Source organism: Pleurodeles waltl, chromosome 2_1, assembly GCF_031143425.1.
Source record: "Pleurodeles waltl isolate 20211129_DDA chromosome 2_1, aPleWal1.hap1.20221129, whole genome shotgun sequence".
NCBI lineage: Eukaryota > Metazoa > Chordata > Amphibia > Caudata > Salamandridae > Pleurodeles > Pleurodeles waltl.
The window spans coordinates 905,471,612-905,492,237 of NC_090438.1; the positions used below are offsets into that span (position 1 = coordinate 905,471,612).

Sequence of the window (20,626 nt, forward strand, 5' to 3'; positions counted from 1 at the left end):
AGAACAAAGTACTTTCTTTTGTCTTCATATCAGTCCCTGAACTTTTTCGAAGTGCATGGCAGTGTTTGCCGCACATCTCAGAAAACTTAGAATATTTTGTTGTTGGTCCATTTTAGTTAGTCACTTGGGCTCAGTGATAGCTATGCCTATGCTTGGGCTTTTGCCCTTTTACCCAGTTATCATGCTCTGTTGTTTTTATTCATTTTATTTTCCTAAAACCTTTAGTGCTTTTGTTTTAATTCCAATATCAGCTGCTATTCTGTGAAAGGGTCATTATCAGTGCTTTGGATGACATACTTTGCCTCATGTTCTTGTCCTCAGAATCACAAGAACAGAATGCGAGGCACACAGACTAGTATTTTGTAATGCCGGCCCCAAGCCTCCGTAAACAGTCCAGCACTTATGTACATACCCGCACCAGGCTTCTGTGCATGAACATAAACATGCCATCTAAAAAAAAATATCTTGTAGGACAAAGGGCATTAGAGGAGGTTCCAGACAGAATTTCCTTCCAAGCTGCATGCCAGTTTTTGGTTGACCTCAGCCTTTGTGTCCCCGCGGATCCTGATGGCGAGAGTGGCGGCCTGACCTTGTACCAAGGTAACAGGGTAGGGTGTGCTTCTCATGGGCAGTGTATGGACAAATTTAGCTTACATCGCCATGCTCTCACTTAGGGGCTAGAGATTAGACTTCTAGGTAGGAATTGGATGAACATGTTTGGTTACATATTTACATCTCTGATTTTCAGAAACCTGATTTTTGTTATTCCTCAGTATCCTAATCATTGCAGTTCATGCATCTTATCAAAGATTGCAGTCTTTTCTATAAATGTATTGAAAATTGTCCTGCATCTCTTTTTGTGTGTGTGTGTATGTGGAGCGAAAAGGGTAAGGCTTATTTCCACTACGATTTCCCTGAGGGGGTTTCAGAGTCTATGCAAGGATGCCACAAATCACATTACCGTTTGGGTTTTGGTGAGGTACTGCTAGTGAGCCACGAGGTTTGGGCCAATAGCTTTGAACTGGTGTGGGAAGGACTCAGTCGCCTACAACGCAGAGTGCTGCTGCCTCAAGTCCAGCAATCTTGTTTCTGTGCAAGAGTCCTTACTACAATATGTCTATCCATATCTAGACAAGTGGCTTATCAAGGTGTCAACACAAAAACGAGCACAATGTCATTATCAAATAAACAACTCTACTCTTAATTTGCTAGGTCTTCCTGTCAGTCGCCAGAAATTGACCTTATTGTCAGTTCCGTCTCTTCATTGTCTAGGAATAACTATCAACACCATAAAAGCAAAAGTGTATCCTTCAGAGGAGAGACTTTTATCCATACATCTGAAATGTCAATCTCTTATAGAGGTCTCTCATCCAATGGTGAGAAAAGTGTAATCTCTTCCGGGCTCAATAGCATCTTGTATATTTCTGACGCCAAATGCCTGTCTCCACATGAGACCCACTACAAGAATGTCTGGAGGACCAGTGGTGTCAAGATCACACTTTTCCTCAAAGCGAGGCCATTCATCATATGGTGGCGCAAGCTGAAAAATCTCCTACAAGAGTTGCCTTTCCATAAGGATGTTTCCACTAAGACAATAGAGACCGATACAGTTGTTAGGTTGGGAGCACACATGGATCACCTTCAAAATCCGGGGACAAGGTCAGTGAAGAAAATGATTTATCATCGCAACCTTCTGGAACTAATAGCTGTTTATTTGGCCTTAAAGTCTTTCCTACCTTCTTTCAAGACAAAAATCCCTTCTTGTTCCCGACAGGCAACACAACAACGATGTACTATCTGATCAAGCAAGGGTGGACAAAGTCCAGAATCTTGGCATTAGAAGCCCAAACAGTTTGGAATTGGTTGCTAGCCAGGGACTGGAGAATCACCGTGACCCATCTACTGGGTGCCCAGAATACTCAAGCATTCTCCTTAAGTAGGATTCTTCAAGAAAATCACAAATGGGTTCTACACAACAGTGTTGTCAAAAACATCTTCTGCACGTGGGGTTTTCATCCTATAGATTTATTCACAAAAGCAGAAAACAAAAAATGCCCAAACTTTGCCTCAAGGTACTACCAACCAGGGACATCGGGGAATGCCCTATGAATCGACTGGTCTGGCAGAATTCTCTTGTCCTAGGTTTTACCTCAGATTGCACTGATTCCTTCAGTAATCATCAAGCAGTATTACTCGAAAGCCAGAATGATATTGATAACTCGACAATGCTCCTAACAGTGGTGGTTCACAGACCTACTCTACATGTCAGAACACCCAAACATGAAGCTGCATTGCAGACTGAACTGTCTCATGAAATTCAGCGATCAGGTGGTCCATCCTCTTCTCTCCTCTATGAGTTTATCAGCTTGGCTCCTGAACTTGCACAATATGGATATTTACATTTACCACAGTAATGCATGAACATTCTTAAAGGGATAAATATCCATCAAAGCATTCAGCTTACTCTTTTACATTGAGGAGATTCTGTATCCTGCAACTATGTGCCAAGAAGAAGTAATACTTTCATACTTGCATTATTTTCCCATATCCAACTTACAATTGTCTTCTAATAAGGTCCATTTGGATACTGTTATTGCTGATAGAAAATGTCCTTAACAAATCTATTTTTTCAAAATCCCAGTTATTAAAGACTTCCTAGGGGGTATCAATGAAAGGTTTTCCTCCAATACTGTCCTTTTCCCTCCTTGGGAATTGAACATAGTATTCTGTCTCATGGTATCTCCTTTCGAACCCGTTCATTCATAAAGCCTCATTTCAACAGCTTTCCTCGAAAGCATTGTTCCTAGTTGTTATCACGTGAGTATGTGGAGTTTGTGAGATTCAAGCTTTATGCTCTCAGCAATGATATACACTCTTCCATAGCTGTAAGGTAGTTATGAGGGCACATCCAATATTCTTACACAAAGTTGTTTTGGATTTCCATATTAGTTAATCAATTATTTTGCCTACTTTCTTTCAGCACCCTCCATTTTAGCAGAGAGAACTCTCCACACTTTAGATGTTAGGTGGGTCTTAAAAGTTTATCTAGACAAAACAAAAAACATACATGTCTAATCGGTTGTTTGTAAACTATGGCCCTTTACGTGCACGTTTAGCCACAACGGAACAGTCTATATCCAGGTGCATAGTTTTTTGCATCCTGTTATACTAATAGAAAGCAAATAAAGCTTTGTTCTGTAGAACACAAGCATGTTCTACTATAGGGAAAGCAGCTACTTCTGCTTTGATGAAGAATATTCCTCTTGTTGAAATATACAAAGGAGCTACATAGAAATTGGTTCACACTTTTATGAGGCACTTTTGTTTGCACTCAGATGCTAAAACAGATGCTCAAATAGGAAAGGCTTTCTTCACCTTTTTTTTGGATTGTCTTTTTCTCTTCTGCCGTAATGTGTAGGGATGGGCTTGTTACTCTATTCACTGCTAATGATTATCAAGATTATCAATGGAGATCACTTGAGAAAAGGAAAGTATAATTTCACACCTGTAGTCCTAGTTCTCTCTCAGGGGAACCTCCATTGAATTCATCAGCAACCCACCCGCCTCCCTGCTGGAAGAGACAGAGACAATTAATAGACAGCCTACTTCCTTAAATATTGTTGGAAATTGGGCTATTAGTTGTGTGAACATCATAAGTAGTAGTTCCTCAGTTGTCCTTAGTGGGAACCAAACACCCCATTGTAGTGCTTAACTCTCACAGGGTAGCAAGCCGGAGCAGCCTAAGGCATACTCAAGCGAGATAGTGTGAGCTAGGAATCACCAGCCTGTGGCACGCAATAACAACACTGAATAAATGATTGTCCAGTCAGTACTTTTTCTTTAGAAAAAGAAGTACATTTATTACACACACACTACCTCTCAGTAATTTACAAATTTACATTGGCAGATGGAACATACCATAGATGACATTGTGTAATCACTGGTGACCCCCCTAGATGGGCCGCCCAAGCATATTGAGTGAGTTCCAACAGTCATTTATAATCATAAGATAATATGGAATTAACCTTGTTTTTGTGCTTTTTGTATACTTGGCATGAACTGTAGTGATCAGAATGACTCCTAGAGGGCATCATAGTAAAACAGCAGTGTAAAAAGCATTGCACTGTGCCCATACAACCAACCCCTAGAGGGCATAACCACCTGAAAACAGTATGATGAAAAACATTGCAGTGTAGCCATTATTTTCAACCACTAGAGGGCCTGATCACATGAAATAGCATTACAGTGTAACCATAAATCGCCCCCTAGAGGGCATAGTGCATTATACATTTTTAGTCCCTGTAGGCCTTATAAAATGTTTTCATACACAAGGCCCCTAGATAGCAAACTACTAAATTGTAGAGCAAAAGCTCCGACGGCAAGAGAACTTGAAAATGTAGTGAATAATGGGAAAGTTGATGATTTTGGGGGTCCCGCCAACTTAAGGTTGTAACCTAAAAGATTACCCAGATAGAAATAGCATGTTGTGCTGAATGTTTTGATGGTAGTCCCAACATTTTAGGACCAAAACAGGCGGTGTTATAGTAAAAAATGCATTTAAAAAGAAATGCCTCACAAAGCATCACGGGGACAGTTTGGCAAGTGCAGTGAATATTAGAAAAACAGCTCTTCCGCTGTGCCAGGGAGAGCTGCGCTGAGTTCTTCCCTTTTAATGTGGCCCTGCACTGCATTGCCTTTCTTTTTTTTTTTTGTTCTTTTTTTTTTCAAGGGGGAGCGTGGCCCCACCCAGGCACCCTAGTGCTGGCTGATGTTCAAGAGCAGCATGGGGAGCCCACCCCCAGCTGCCCTCCCCGGCCCCCCAGGCGGCCTGCACTCCTGTGGGTGGCCGCGTGAACAAGCAATCCTTTTGTTGTGCCTGCTCCAGTGGGAATACGTGTTTGTTGGTGCCTTCCTCTTGTTTCCCCAGACAGGGTCACAGGGAGTGGGGAAAACGGACCACATGAGGGGTGTGCGGCAGTGCTCCCCCATCCTCCTCCTCCTCTTTAGTGGGGCCAAGGGATAGGGTCCTGGGCCCCTCCCACCTTTCACAGGGGAGTGCAATGACGCTCTTCCCATAGCCAAAACTCTGGGGAAGTGTGATCATTGCAGCCCATTCCAACCCCTGCATCAAATTTCACCTGGGGATGGGGTCCCTGGGTGAGGTAGCAGAGCGGGGAGGGGGCCCCACGCACGCCCGCTCCCCCATCCTGATGAACTCCAGCTTCTTGATGCTGCCCCCCCAAACGTGATATTTTTAGAACTACAGCGGAGCCCCACATGCTCCAAGGCAGGAAAGTAGGTCACCAAACTTTACAATGCAATAACTCTGGCCCCTTTCGCCCGATTTGGACGATCCTGGGATCATGTTACTCCTGATGGTGAGCTTTGTCCACCAGAGGCAGTTGCAATAATTCCCCTCACTGCCAAAGAGTTGCAGTCCCCCAAAAGCTGGTCCTCCTGGCTCTTTGCGCCCATTCTCTTTTGTGGCTTTCTTGAGGGGCATAGAGAAGTACAGGGCTTCCCCCAACTGGTCCTCAAGGGGAATAAGGAGAACCAGTCTCACTGGCCCTTGGGGAGACCCACTGATCCTGGGGTCAACTGGGAAGAGTCCTGGGTGACAGCTGGGTGATTGATAAAGAGCAATCCGCCACACCTCGTTTCCTTCTCAGAAGCTAGGAGAAGTGACACTAGTTGCTCCTGTTGCTCGCCTAGTGTCAACCACGCCAGAAGTCTACCTGAGTGATCGCCTTCTGCATGTGTACTAGCAATGTAATGTCGATAATCATAGATGCGCAGGCGCTTGTCTATCTCTTTATGCCGTGCACATTGTTCGCGGAGAGCACCAGGATCAGGAGTGCCCCCTGCTACTGCGCATTCTACCTTGCGCAAGTCTGTTTCCACTGCGGCTAGGTGCCGCATCAGCGCACGCCGTACTCCTCCAATAGCAGTGAGGCAATGTCCACACACTACCACCTTATGGGCGTCCCACTCCACAGCGCGTGTCGTGGCTGTCCCTCCCTTTAGTGCAAAGTAATTGGAGATGCAATCGAGCACTACCTTGCGGAAGGGAGGATCTGCCAACATGTCAGGCTGTAGCCGCCAAGTAGGCACTGAGGTGTGTGGTCTGCCCCAGTGCATGCTGACCTCCAGTGGGCAGTGGTCTGACAACGTCTTAGCCAAGTAGTCCGCCCTCAAAACATTATGGGCCAAACCGGTAGGGCTTAATAGCAAGTCTATACGAGTATGTAACCCATGGACTGGGGAGTAGAAGGAATATTCTCGATCCTGGGTGTGTAAAAGGCACCACATGTCTTGGAGCCCCCTTTCTAACATCCAGTGACGCAATTCACTTGCCATTGTACGGCTGGGTGCGCCCACCAACGGTAGATGAGATCTGTCTATATCCACATTTGGTACGCAGTTAAAATCACCCACCTTCCCCCCATATGCATCAGCCATTGGGTCCTGGAAGAGTGTTGGTGTAATTGACTTCAGGAAATCGCCCTGTTTTGAATTTGGGGCATATATTCCAGCCATGGATAGGGAATTGCCATCTAGGGAGTCCTCCAGCAGCACATATCTGCCGTCCCTACCCACTGTGGAGCATTCAACTACATAGGGAACCTCTGGAGCCACACATATCAATACCCCTTTGGCAAATGCTGATGTGGCTGTACCATGCATCATACCCTGCCCTTTAGTTCTAATGTTTTGCAGGTCTCTATCAGTGAGATGCGTTTCTTGCAGGATCGTTATGTGGGTCTTGTGACGCTTTAAGTACGCGTGTACCCTATTGTGCTTGCTGGGGTTGGCCATACCTCTGACATTCCATGTTACTATATTATAGATGTGTGTCTGTATGTGTACCTAAATATGCTGTGCAACCTGTGGGCTGTCGTTTCGTGATCTCTTGCCATAGCCCCACTAGTAACAATAGGGTCAGTGGATCCTTGTCCTCCATCCACCATGCCCCTCCTTTGCCGTCACTCATCTTCAGTGTTGAAATGTTTGCTATATCAGAAAAACAACAAACAGTGTTGAACCCATCAGGGATACGGCCAACCGGGCCAGAACCACCCATTAACATGTGAGCATAACAGGTGCAGTTGAGAACAATACTTTGAACAGTGTCCATTCGGAGGTCCACTCTGGGTATGGAATGTGGTGTGAGAAATCAGCATCATGTCCCTGTCAGCCCCATCAATGACAGCAGTGTCCACACCTGCCTTGACCCCCACTTTCAGTGGCTGATGACATGTACCCCCAAGTTGCCATTCCCGTATGGAGACAGCACATAGGTGAGCAAGTGTGGTAACCGGCCAAGGAGCAGGGCTATCCGCAGCTGCCCATTGAACGTAAGACCTGCGCCCCGATGGCCAGGATTCTAAAGGCATGTTTGTCATTGTTCCCAGTGTGGTAACCAAGTGGCAGTTTTGGAAGCTTATGCGTGAAGGTAGAGGTAGTCTGCTGTCCGTGGAGTCACCTCTGGGCCCAATGGCGAGGGAACAGTGGAGTCATTGGCACGGCCCACTCACGAATCAGAATCCAATGCTTTACCCTTGTGGAGGGCAGCGTATGGGTTAGATGTAAATTGGGTTGTTTCAAGTAGTGCCTGTGCTTGGCCCTCAGCTGCTTGTACCCGGCAGGGGTGCATTTTGCTGCCAGTTCTCTTTTTGCGCCAGGGTTGGGGTGTCAGCCATGTTCCCCCTGGGGAGTCCTTACGACACGGTCCAACCAAGCATTTGGCATGTACCCACGTCCATGCATCTTCAGCTGAAGGGAAAATATGAGTCTTCCCCTCATCCATCACTCACAAGCATGCCGGAAACAGCGGGGAGTAGGCAATGTTACATTTGCGTAGAAGCTGTTTAACCTTTATGTACGAAGTATGTTTGCATTGCAACTCCATTGTGTAGTCTAGGTAGGCTATGATGGTAGTATTTTCAAACTTCCAGGGGCCCTGTGTGCGACAGCTTTGAAGGACCAAGTCACGGACTCGGAAGTTGAGGAGACAAGCTATAAACGGCCCAGGCGGGGATCCAGCTCTTGGCGGCCTTCCTGGAATCTGGTGTGCTCATTCTATAGACTGTGCTCTTCAACCATTGTTCCATGAATAATTCAGCATTAGGTGCCACTGCATTTTCTGGAAATCCTAGGAAAAGAATGTTATTTCTCCGTGAACGTCCCTCTGCGTCTTCTGCTCTTCATTGCAGGAGAGAGACCTCTGCCTTCAGCTGCTTCACCTGGTTCTGAACGTCTTTAACCCCTGGTTGTACCACAGCTAATGAAGCCTCATTTTCAGACACCCTTTCAGCTAGTTCACGATGCTCTACTCGAAGCAGATTGACCTCCTGCGCCACTGAGTCTATTTTTACTTCCAGAGTCGTTTTGGTGTCACACTACCTGAAGAACCTTATCAAATTGTGCAGAATGCACACGTAAAGTCTCATTGATCTGTTGGAGGGTTGCCGCATTATCCTTAGCGGTGGCGCAAGTGGTAGCATCCGCGCTGTTTTTGGTTTGACGGTGAGTGCCACCACTTAAGCAGGTATACCCGCAAGTGCGCAATTCCCCCTTCGTATGCTCTAAACGAACAGATACATATAAACAAATTCCAATCACAAGCCTATAGCAATGGGGCCATTGCCCCTCCCTCACCATGGCTTGTCTCTCTCCTCTTGTCAATGTTCAATTATGTTGTTTAGGAGTAGCCTTTTCGAATACCCCAGAGTCGGCCGCAATTACCAAGCCCTCAGTAGCATATTGAGTGTATTGAGTCTTCACAGTTTACGATCAGGGCCCTTTGAACCGATCTTGCAAATGGGCAGGTCTGGATTACCGTCCCTGGCACCACCTTGCCTCAACATCTAGCCTGGCCAAAGGGGCCAGAAGCCTTCCAATGCCCCCTCCTGCACACCATTACAGTGTTCGCCGTAGCCAGTCAATGCACAGCCCCTTCCCCCACAGGGCCACACTGCTCGATTATAGGCCCTTCAGGCCCTTGCCAGAAGTTTTTCTAAATGTCGAATGGAAGACCTCCTCCCCGGTCACTGGGGCAGGCCCTCGATTGTGATTGCACGCTCACCTAATGTCCAGATCCCAGCAAGCTCAGCCGTGCCTGCAGTGCAGATGTGTGCTCTGTAGGGTTTCCACTGTCTCTCAGGCTTCCCGGGCGACGCGGCTCCTCCAGCACACTGCAAGTCCTCCTCACCGCCGCATCTCGCGTCACCGGCCTCAACAATTGGGTCTTCCCTCGTTCGCCAGACTCACTCCGGCATGCACCAGAACAGGACGCATCAGGGTCCAGCCTCCTTTTTCCAGTCTGCCACGCAGGCCGCACAGCCCTTAGGTGCACCAGCCGTCAACAGTGGGTGAAACAGGACCCCTTGTCTCTACTCCACATGCTCGGGACTGTTGGGATCGCAGTTCCAGCATCTTGGGGGGTGGGGGGTCTGTGTGGGGTGTACCAGCAGATTTACTTTTGGGCCGGGAGTGGAGCTATTCACCTAGCATCCACACCGGTCGCCATCTTGGCCACGCTCCCGTCCAGGCATCAGCAATTAAGGTGAAACTGAATTATTTTCTTATGAACACTCCAGATAGTCAAAATGAGTTGAAGCTTATGGAAAAAAATCCTCTTCTGCTAGCTTGGCCCTTAGATCCCTCAACATAGAATGCATGTGTTGATAAGGTGCACCCATACTTTGTGGGAAACAGCCGATGAGACCTCGCTGGCTGATCTGGAAGTCCTCAGGATCTCATTAGACCAAACAATGCAAGAGGACCAGGATGTGGCCCAGTATGTTTTGCATGTTGGTCTGTACATTACAGACTTCTTTATTAGAACTGTTGCCACCAGAAGCATGCTTGGAAGGCATGACTGGATGAGATCAGCTGGGTTTTCAGGGAACGTGCTAGTGTCCTTATGGACATGCCTTCTGATGAGTCTAAGTTGTTTGGTGCTAGAACAATTTAAGGACAGTCATGCTACAGTTCAATCTTTTGGCCTATTTTCTGCAGTCAAACAGTTTCACCAACAATGCAGGACATTCAGGCTCTAGCTTATAGACAATCCCAGCCTTCCCGACCTGCATTAAAGCAGCAGAGTCGAATCGTTCAGGACAGAGAAGACATTGCAGAAGCTGAAGCCATTCACACCAGTGGGGGGGGGGGTGCAATCCTTGAACTACTGTCCTGCTGCTAAGATGGTTTAGTTTGGCCTCATGGGCACACTCCCTGTAGGTAGAAGGCAGGCTATGGCATTTTGTTTCCAGCTGGAGTTCCTTCACATCATACAAGTGGGTCTTGCAAACTATTTTAGAGGGGCTATGACCTAACTTTCATTTTCTCCACGCCTCATCTTTCACCCACTCCAGAGCAACTTTCAAATGATCACTCAGCAAACTTATTGCAGGAAGCCAACCTTCTCTTTACAAAAGGTGCCATTGAGTGGGTGCTGGACTCGAATAGAGTGGAGGAGTGCTACTTGTACTGCTTCCTCATTCTGAAGAAATACTGAGATGCCAGGCCTATATTCGACTTCTGGTTATTGAATACCTTTCTAAGCAAAGAGAAATTCATAACGATTACTCTTTCTCAAATTCACTTTGGTCTGAATCCAGGTTAATGGAGGGTGGCCCTGGACATGCATGATCTATATTTTCATATATTTGTCCTGCAGTACCATAGCCAATACCTGCATTCATGGAAGTGACAGAACATTTCCAATTTGCCATACTCCCCTTTTGTCCCTCTAGGTTGCTCTAAAGCGATGGTGGTTGTTGCTACCTACCTTTGGAAGTCAGGGATACCTGCGTTCTTGTACTCGATGATTTGCTGCTAAAGGCAGACTCGCCACAGTCAATCGTAGACCATCTCTGGACAATGGCCAAAAGTTTGTCATCTTTGGAGTTTACTGACAACGAGCCGAATTCCCACCTGATCCCTACACAGAGAATTCCCCGCATTAGTCAGGTTCTGGACATGATGGCATTAAAGGCCTTTTCACTGCTGCAGGCGGGATCGGACAACCAGGATATGACCCCGATGTTTCAGAATCAGTCCTAGCTCTCAGTGAGTATGGACCTGAGGTTTCTTGGTCTCCTGATCTTGTTCACCTCCCCATTCTGAACACCAAGTGGAATATGTATGCCATGCAGTGGACGTTTAGTTCCCAGTGGGGCCAGCATCAGGGCCACTTTTCATGCTCCAGTCAAATCTCACAGGAGATGGCATAGCTGTAAAGGAGGCTGACAACCAACATGATCTGTGACTGGCCAACATACCTTACCCATCCAGAGTTCACAGTTGTTCCATGGCTGGTTTGGGGATGGGGGCTCACTTGGTAGAAGTGGCATTCAAGAGCCAGCTCTGCGTCGAGGGCTTTGGGCAATCTGTCTGGTCCTAAAAGCCTTCCTCCCATCCCTTAATGGAGGCTGGTGCAGGTCCGCATGGACAACATGGCCGCTATGTGGCACTCCAACAAACAGGGCTGACTGGGGTCCTGGATCATGTGTCACGAAGCCCTACGTCTCTGGAGGTAGTTCGATCAGCAAAACATATTTCTAGTTACTATCCACTTAGCGGAGTCACAGAACTTCAGAGCAGACGAGCTAAGCAGACGTCATCTGGTAGACCATACGTGGCATCTCCATTCTAGGTGATGCAGGACATCTTCAGCAAATGGAGTATGCACTAAGTAGATATCTTTACCACGTTTGAGCATTTGCATTGTGAAACCATTTGCATGTTGAAGTTTCCTCCAAGGCACTCACTTAGAGATGTGTTCCGACTGAGAAGGGATGCTAGTCTCCGGTTTCTGTGTCCACTGATACCTCTCTTAAGTCATGTCCCAAGTCATTTAATTTCCCTAAACTGGGCCAGGAAAATATGGTGTCCAGAGCTCCTACACCTGAGCATTTGCCCTCCCATCTTGCTACCACTTCAGGGAAACCTCCGGTCTCCAGTTACAGTGCAAGACCCTGCACTCTGATCTCCACAGTCTACATCGCCATGCATGCAATAGAGTGGCAGAAATTAAATTATTTCGACTTGCAGACCAAGCTGATTGATGTCATCATTGCAGCCAGTCGCTCTTCTGTGAAGTCCATCTACACTAGGCATTGAGAGAAATTAGTTGTCTAGTATGGTGTTTGACACACTGACCATTGGCGAGCCAAACGTTTGGATGTTTTGTTAATTTTTGATTTAGCCCAGCAAGACCTGTGATGCACACAGTAAAATGTTATTTGTCGACTCTTTCTGCTTTTTCGTGTTTCTCATCAACCATCTCTGTTCAAATTGCTGATTGTAATGTTTTTTTTTTTACAAAACATTTGCATGTTTTCCCTGAAGCCACTCGATATACGACCATGGCACTTGGATTTAATTTTTACATTTCACGTGTACGCCATTTGGGCTACTGCAGATCTGCCTATTGATCCTCAAAACTGTTTTCCTCATAAGTGAACAGCAGGCGCTTGCATTGTAACCTCTTTCAGTGTAACCGCCCTAGCCCACTATTTTCCCCATAGAGGTCGATGATGAGCACCCGAGTGGCCTTTTTTCTTCTTCTGAAAATTGGCACTCCCTTGTATGTCAACCAGTCATTTACTCTGCGAGTGTTCAATGTTTTTAGGTCTATCTTACACCTCCAAAAGGAAGAAAGTCTTCATAACCTCGACCCTAAGAGGGCCTAGAGCCTCCATATTGACCGCACAAAGGACCATTGTGTATACGACCAGTTCTTTGCAGGGTTTTCTGAAGGCAAGTAAGGAAGAACAGTGCAGAAGAGGACCTTACCAAGATGGACAGTCCTCTGCATCAGAACCTCTGACAGAGTGGCCAGGAAACAACCCCCTGAAGGCCTGCAGACTCATTCCACCAGAGGCAAGGCTACCACAACGGCATTAGCACAAGAAGTACCAGTTTTAAACATCTTTCAGGCTGAGACATTCATGAAGCACTACTGCCTTTTTGGTTATGACAGAAAGGCCTTTTTGACCACTTAGTCCTTCAAAGCTTGTGGGTTAATGTCCACTCTCCAGACCCACCACCTTTTTGGGTGGAACTGCTGTAGTATGTGTTCCAAGGGTTAGGAATCTGCATGTGAACATGGAAGATCAATTTACTTACTTTCAGTAATGCTTTGTATGGTGGATACTCTAATTGCAGATTCCTTACTGACCCCCCATCTCCCCCCCCCCCCCTCCCCCAACCACATCCCTGTTCTGTGGATTGGATTCCTTCGCCATCTAAAAAGCTCCCAACAAAGAGATCTGCTCAGTCATCAAGCTAGTTTGCCAATGGGCTCTGGGTTTAATGGCATGAACAAACCATAGAAAGCAACTAATGTCATAGTGTCTGGTTGGCTCCTATATGATGCCCTGCTCATTACTTCCGGAGCTGAACAATTTTGTTCTGCTGCAGCATGACATCGCCTCCCTGTGCACTGGAGTGTTGCTTTTGAGTTTCCATGTACAGCCTGACACCCGGGGGAGTATTCATAAGGTGCAAAATCTGAATTTGGATTATTCACCAGTAAAAGCATTACCAAATGTATGTAACTTGTTCTTTAGGCCTAGTTTGTTTTTTACTTTATTTTTTATTTGTACAGGTTGACAAAATGGCTCATGAGTTAACTGCTTGCCGCCGAAACCAACAATGCAATCTGAATGGGACCCAGGAACACAATAGAATGCAGAGATCTAGAAAGGTTTGAAGTGGTTTTTAAATAATTAATTTGGACCATCCAGAATGCATTTTACGCACTGCAATTGTAAAAATGCAATATAAATAACAAAACAATAGAAGCTTTGTGATACCTGCATGCCATGAGTTAGACACCACGGTAGGCTAACTAAACCTTTCATACCTCTGAGACCAACATAACTTTTCATTCTTCTGAGATCAATCAAGTATCAATACGGTGATTTGCAATGCTTTTAAATGACAAAACAGTTATATAAAGTTCCATAAAAAAAAATTCTTGTTCAGTTTTGTTTGTAACTGTTTATTCTGAATGTCTCAATTATGCAAATTTCAAAAAGTAAGAATTTGCAGATGTAGTTCAAAATGCTCTCATGCATGTTGACCATTGATTTGTAAGTTTAAACCTATAATCAAAATATAATGTTGCAAGTCAAAGTCAGAGTGTTAACTTTTGCTGCTGAATGTGCTTTTCCACAGGTATTTTTCTGATTAGAGCTTTATTGTCTTTTGTTTAGGTCAAGATATAATTCATCACAGTACGTCCAGTAGCAATGAGCTGAATGGAAGCATAAGACTGGCACCAACAATTTGCAATCAGCCCTCGAGTGCTACTTTAACAATAAGCAGTGATCAGCTTTTGTCACAGGCCTCAACGTTGACCACTACTTCAGGTACATAAAGTTCACTTTTTACAAAAAGGGCAAGAAGAAGAAAGAAAGAAGCTTTGCTTATTGGTCTTTTGTGCATCAAGAGGGTGTAAGCGACTTACTTGCAATTTCATGTTCCATTTGCTACCAGCATTGAAAAATTTGCAGCTTTTTGTTTGTCAGAACTTTCTACAGTCCATACCTTACACATTCTAAATTGTGAGACCTCTCTACCAACTGTTCTTAACTTTGAAAATGAAATTCTAAAAATTTCTCTTTCAGCAGAGCTCACCACTTCTTAGTTCAATAAAGAATGTTATCCTGACACAGCTAGTAAATATTTTGGTGCACAACAGCAGTACATCTTCTTGTAGGTTTTGAGTATGTTTTTATTTCGTTTTTGATGGTCTTCAAATGCATGATTCTTCCTGCTGATTTCTCATCTTGGAAAACTCCTTTGACATTAGATTGGGGGTAACAAAACTGTACAGCAGTACCTGCGTTCTGTAGGTAAGTGTCACTGTTAAGGCACCATACTCAAACCCCCTAACAGGTCTATTAAGTGGTGTGTTCCTAGAGTCACCTCTCTTTTTCAATGCACCCAGACTTCCAATATTTGAAGCTTTTTTTTTTTTTTTAGCAGTTTCACATGTGTTTAAGGATTTTTCAACATCTTTGTTAATTCATTCAGTGTATGGCCATGTCTGTTCCTAAGACTATTTACTATCATGTTGCAAATGCAAGTGGTAGACATCTGTGTCTGACACTCATTCAACTCTTCTATGGGGTGTGAAATTTAAACACAATGCTTTACATTGTGTGAAATGTACAGTATATCTGAAGTCATCAGACAAGGGCATTTGATGATTTCTTGACCAGGCATTGACAGGAGAAGTAATACTCTCCCATAAGTGACAGATTAAGAAATCCCCAAGAAGTTTGGCTTCTGGGTAAAACACATCCTCTCATCATAAGAAAGTGAACAATCAAAAGTCAAATTAAGATCTCCCCAGTCACGCAAAAAGTCAGATTCTAGCAAGAGTACAAGTGCGGTTTGTTTTGCATCTTGTGGCATCACTCAAATCAATAGAAGAAAGAAGAGAATTAAACCTATGGTAATACCTTTGATTCTGTGATTAGCCATTCATAGCTTGAACCCTTTCCAAGGGCACTATATGCCATCCTTACATTTGTGACAACAAACATCCACCATGACTCAAGGTTAGAAAGGATGTTTGTCAGGATTCCTTTGAGGCACCTGTGCTAGTTCTGTCACAATTACTGCACACGTGATGCAGCAGAAGTCTCCATTCACATGAGCTATAGGATTGCATGCATTGAGAGCCAGTCCAGTCATGGCATCTGTGACATCCTCTCAGTTACAATGTCATGTGCTCCCACAAATTCCAGTAAAATTTCTCATTCTTGAAAACTGCCTAAAAAGATGATGGAAATTTCACTGAGAGGCCCTTGGTGTAAACCAGTTTCGTGGACATTATCAAGGCTTGAAACCTCTGGTTCTCACAGCTAGGTTTTGGACTTCCCAGCACCCTATGTTGAGAGAGAAGAAAACAAGACAGTTATGCTGGCTTCCTCTTATCCAGAGTCGATGTTAATATAGGGAAGTACAAGGGCCTTCAGCATATCATCAAACTGGAAACTTCCCAAAGGCGACTTTAACTACAAGGTTGCCATTAAAGGATATGTCATCCTTTGTTTTTGGTCATAGTGCTGCTGAAGTTCTAAAGCTGTTCAGAATCACCAAAAAGATTGTAGCACAGGCATGTTACAGTGAGGTTTGACATCAGCAGGATAATTCACAGGACCTTGTTTACCATTTACTGACTCACTCAAAGACACCGTTACTCCTTCTTGGGAAAAACCAAATAGTAGGTCAATGTCCACACACAGAGCTCATAAACAAATTGACTCCTTCACACTCCAAGTTTCTGTAAGTGCATCTGACTCCAGAAGGCTGCTTTCTTAGCTGAGCTAAAAGAAGGGTACATGCTCATCATAAACTCTTTGTAGTAGCTTAATAATAGAATAATTTTCAAGGTCTAACTGACAACAAAGGAGAGTAGGTGGGGTGGAGTGCTAATGTGAAATTACAAAACTATGCAAATCCAATACAGAAGTGACCCCTAAATCAAACCCTGCTTACAATGGAGGGCAACAAATTGAGTTGACCCCTTCACGTTTCCCAATCCAACACCAGAGATGTAATCTACAAATCTCAAACTATGTTCACTACAGCCACTCTGCACTAATGATAGCTAATGCTTTCCTCCTGTTAAGTCACTTCAAAGCAGTATGATAAGTGGCATCTCTGGGCACTCACAATTTGCTGTACAACATATGGTGGTTGCCCTAACAGCTTGAAAACACTGAAGATGAGCATTACCACATGCTCCCTTTCCTTTAAGGAGTTCTTGGGATGTACCTTCACTTCTCCCTCATGAAATCGGTCCTTTCAGTCAGAACCTAAATAGATTCCTCCTGTTCCTTTAATGTTTGAAGTTTCCTTGGGATTTGACCCTAGAGGGATATTGAAATTTAACACAGATACAGCAAATTAACTGAGCAAAAGAACAATTCTTTGAGATGGCTCCAGACTGGATTGAGAAAATTCAGGATTTTCCACAGTCCAGAATTTCTCCCAGCAGTAACTCCTCCATGCCGCTAGGTGGTGCCATGTGCCTCTGCGGCAACCGTGAACCATCATGGAAGTGATGGGCCGAAGGCACATATACACCTTCAAATTGATGCTTCTATCAAAAGATTCCTCACCTTTAGAATGTTCCCCTATGTTAGATTGGGTCCATAGTTTTTAGGCAGTGCTCCTGTGCACTGATAGGTGGCATGATGTGACACCATACTGCCCTGGAGGTGCCGGAGTTACCGCTACAACTCCTTAAATTTCAGCCAATGTGCCAGACAGTGTGCTAAACAAAATCCTTACTTCATTCCCCACAGTTCTCCAAATGAAGGTGACAGCTTCCAAGCTGCAATAATAACGTACTCAAAAGGTGTGAAGGGACAAGTTTATTTCATGTGGCCACAATCACTATGATTGTAATCCAGACACTACTGGTAGTCCTTTTCACATTGTTGTGTTGGTTAACCGACGGGGAATTCCTCCTTATGGAATAGGAGGTCTCTCACACTTGGTCTTGTCATGCTTCCTCATTGACCACCTCTATCCACCCTGGTAGGTGGTCTAAGCGGCTGGGAGAGGATTAGGTGCACTAGAATGATGCTACCTTTGACAAATGTGTGACTATAAAGGGCATCCAACCAGCCCCAAACCAGAGTCCTGTACCCCCATAATCTAGGGCGTCTAGATGATTACTTCCCTCTCAGGTAGGACATGAGAGTGTGAATAACTTCACTATAAGGTAGAATAGGTGTCTGCTCACTTTTGCTTGACTAGGGATCTATAGCCCTGAAGAATGCGCCAGACCAGGATATGCTCAGTGTGAGGGCACAATCATGTTGGCTTTTTAAATGACAGGCTGAGTCATTATACTCATGGTTACCGTTGGCATATGTTTTTAACCATGCCGTCGGACACCATTATTAAAAGTAGAATTTACCAGTAGTCGGCTTCATATTTTTTGTTTTTTAACAAATCTGGATTCCATTATTATCCAGTAAGCCTTATCTAAGAACTTCCCCTGGTGTAGTTCATCAAGAGGTTGGGTCCACCCTGGTGCCACTGTCCTACAAGAGTGGGTAGAGGTGATCAATGATAATTCATTTCACAACCAGGTGTGTGAGACCCTCTCTTCCATATGTAGGAATTCAATGTCAGCGAATCAACACAACAGTGTCAAAAGTACTACGAGTGGTGTCAGGATCACAATCATAGTGATTGTGGCCATCTGAAGGGAACTTGTCCCCCCCCCCACACCTTTAGTGTGCATTATTTGTACGTTGGGAAGACGTGTGGAGGGTATTTACCTCTCATCTCTCTCCTTGTGTAACAAGATTTCAGTCTGTACCATGACTGCAGGAAACTGATGTCCGTTACAGAGTGGTATTTTTAGTGCTTAAGCTGTGGTCATGACTCAACGTTGTGCAAAAAGTGCATGGTCGTACATCCAAAGATGATCAGAGAGAGGGAGCGCTACATTTCTGTACATAAGAAGAGGTTGAGTTCAAAGTAGCGGTTCCGTTCTTCTCCAAGTCACAAGGCAGGTCCCACCCAAAATCCTGCTCAAAGTCTCCAGGTAAGTCAAAGTTGAAAACACACCATAAGCTCCAAACCAAATTGGATGTGATCCCATGCGACACCTCTTAATCAGATAAGTTGTGAGGGAGACACTCAAAGGGTCCTTTGCCTCCAGCTTCTTCAGACTCTGATCCGTCCTGCAACGAGTCCTAGCATGCCCTGAGTTCCTTTGGGCGTCTTATACCATGCAGAAGTTGTAGGCCTTCCGGAGGCCATGCTGCAGTCTCTCTGGAGTGTCGCGAGGCCCTGTGGAGCAACACTGGCCTCGTGTTGGACTTTTGACAGTTGTTCTTCTCACTGCCCACTCGGGACTTGCCTCCAGCCCATACCAATACTTGTAGAGGCTTGCACTTCAACTTCTAGGTTCACACCAATCCCTTCCATGCTGGTGCTGCTGTTGACTCTGCTGGTGCCCGAGCAGGACCCTATCCCCAACAGTCTCTGACCTCAAACCAACATCAGCCTGCCTTTAAGTTGTCACTGTGTTAGATCACTAAGGCACAACCAGTGGTTCTTCAGCCAAGTTCACAATCTGACCCTCGGTACAAACTCAGCTGGAGGTTGGAGGTGCTATTCAGCATTAATTTTGATGTGGTCTTGGGCCTACAAAACATTTCCTCTGACACCAATGACAATGAGGCAGACAATCTGTTTCCCCACTCATTATATTTAACAAGGACTCTGTGTAGAACTAGAACATGCCTGTCAGCTTTATACCTGTCCAGACACCACACTAGACTCTCCCACCTGGTCCACCAACAGAGGAAAGTATCTCATTTATATAGTAAGGTGCAGAGCAGCAAAGGTTCTAGTTTTACAGTTATCCACAATTGAGACTACGGTCAATTTATTGAGGACCAGGACCCTCTTCTGAACCACTGTTGCCATTTAATGAGGCCCTCATGAACACTGTCACAGAACTTGACCAAAGTCAAACTTGCTCTGTGGCCAGGCAGCACAGACCTGATCCTAATAACCATGACTTTCGGACAAAGAACCCTACATCTGAAAGCTTGGTGAGGCACACATTGACAAAGTCAAACCAAGACCATTTAAACCCCTAAATAGAAAGTCCAACTAATCAATGCGTTGGCAAAAAATGCTGTCCTCGATTAACTTATACCTATGTTTCTCTAATGTGGTGTGTCGATTCACCCATGCCTTGTGGAACATAGCCAGAGAGATCTTACAAACTATCTTGAAGACCTTAGGGCTACAGTTGTGTAAACTTTTCAGGAAGGAAACAGATGCAGCAAAATATGACCAACTGGATTTTCAGGGGACTGTTCGACATCCCTGACAGTTTTCTTTTTGTCAGGTCTAGACTCTATAGAGACCAGTCTCACTTGAGGCTTGAGCTTTTTAAAGATAGTTGCGCCATAACAAGATCTTTAGGACTTTTGTTACTAGCCCTCCGATTCCCCCAACAGCACATATAATTTAGAGAACAACTCCAGATGTCTAGCTTACCAGCAGTGTCAACCTCCCCGGTAACAACCTCCTCAGTAACAACGTTTTGCGGTAGAGGACGTGTTGGCCATCAAAACCAATCAAACCAGCATCGATAACAATATTACAACTTATTCTCCTACTGCAACATTCCCTTAGCCACTGTAGCAGATGCAGTAATCTTCCTCCCCTAAAGCACACTGATATGCCCTTGCAGATCCATAACCAGCTAGAGTGGGCAGACTAGGAGTTTTCCTCCCTGGTTAGAAATCCCTCACTTCAGATCCATAGGTTTTACAAATTGTTCTAAACAAGCTATGCCCTGTCCCTTTTATACTCCCTGCCTTTTATTCCCCCACACCAAGGAACATTTCTGCAGACCATGCTTCCTTTTAGTGCAAGAATTTGACCATCTGCTACCCAAGGACGCAATAGATGTGTGCCTTACTCGGAGAAAGGCGAGGGGTGCTATTTGCATTATTTTTTCGTGTCCAAGTGTGATGGAGACATCAGCCATGTACTGGGCCTCCATACACTGAGATTCTTTCTGAGGAAGAACAAGTACAAATGCATATCCTGCTCTCGA

The 20,626-nt window shown here is 45.0% G+C and overlaps 1 protein-coding gene across 3 annotated transcripts in view; it reads left to right on the forward strand.

The window, feature by feature from the left end:
* The window catches only part of ZNF236 (zinc finger protein 236), a 1,086,161-nt gene that overhangs the window by 787,934 nt on the left and 277,601 nt on the right, over window positions 1-20,626 (forward strand). For all 3 annotated transcript variants that reach the window (XM_069218833.1, XM_069218835.1, XM_069218834.1), the window contains one exon: window positions 14,226-14,381. In XM_069218833.1, the coding sequence (XP_069074934.1) occupies window positions 14,226-14,381 (156 nt within the window). The remainder of the gene's footprint in view (window positions 1-14,225; window positions 14,382-20,626) is intronic.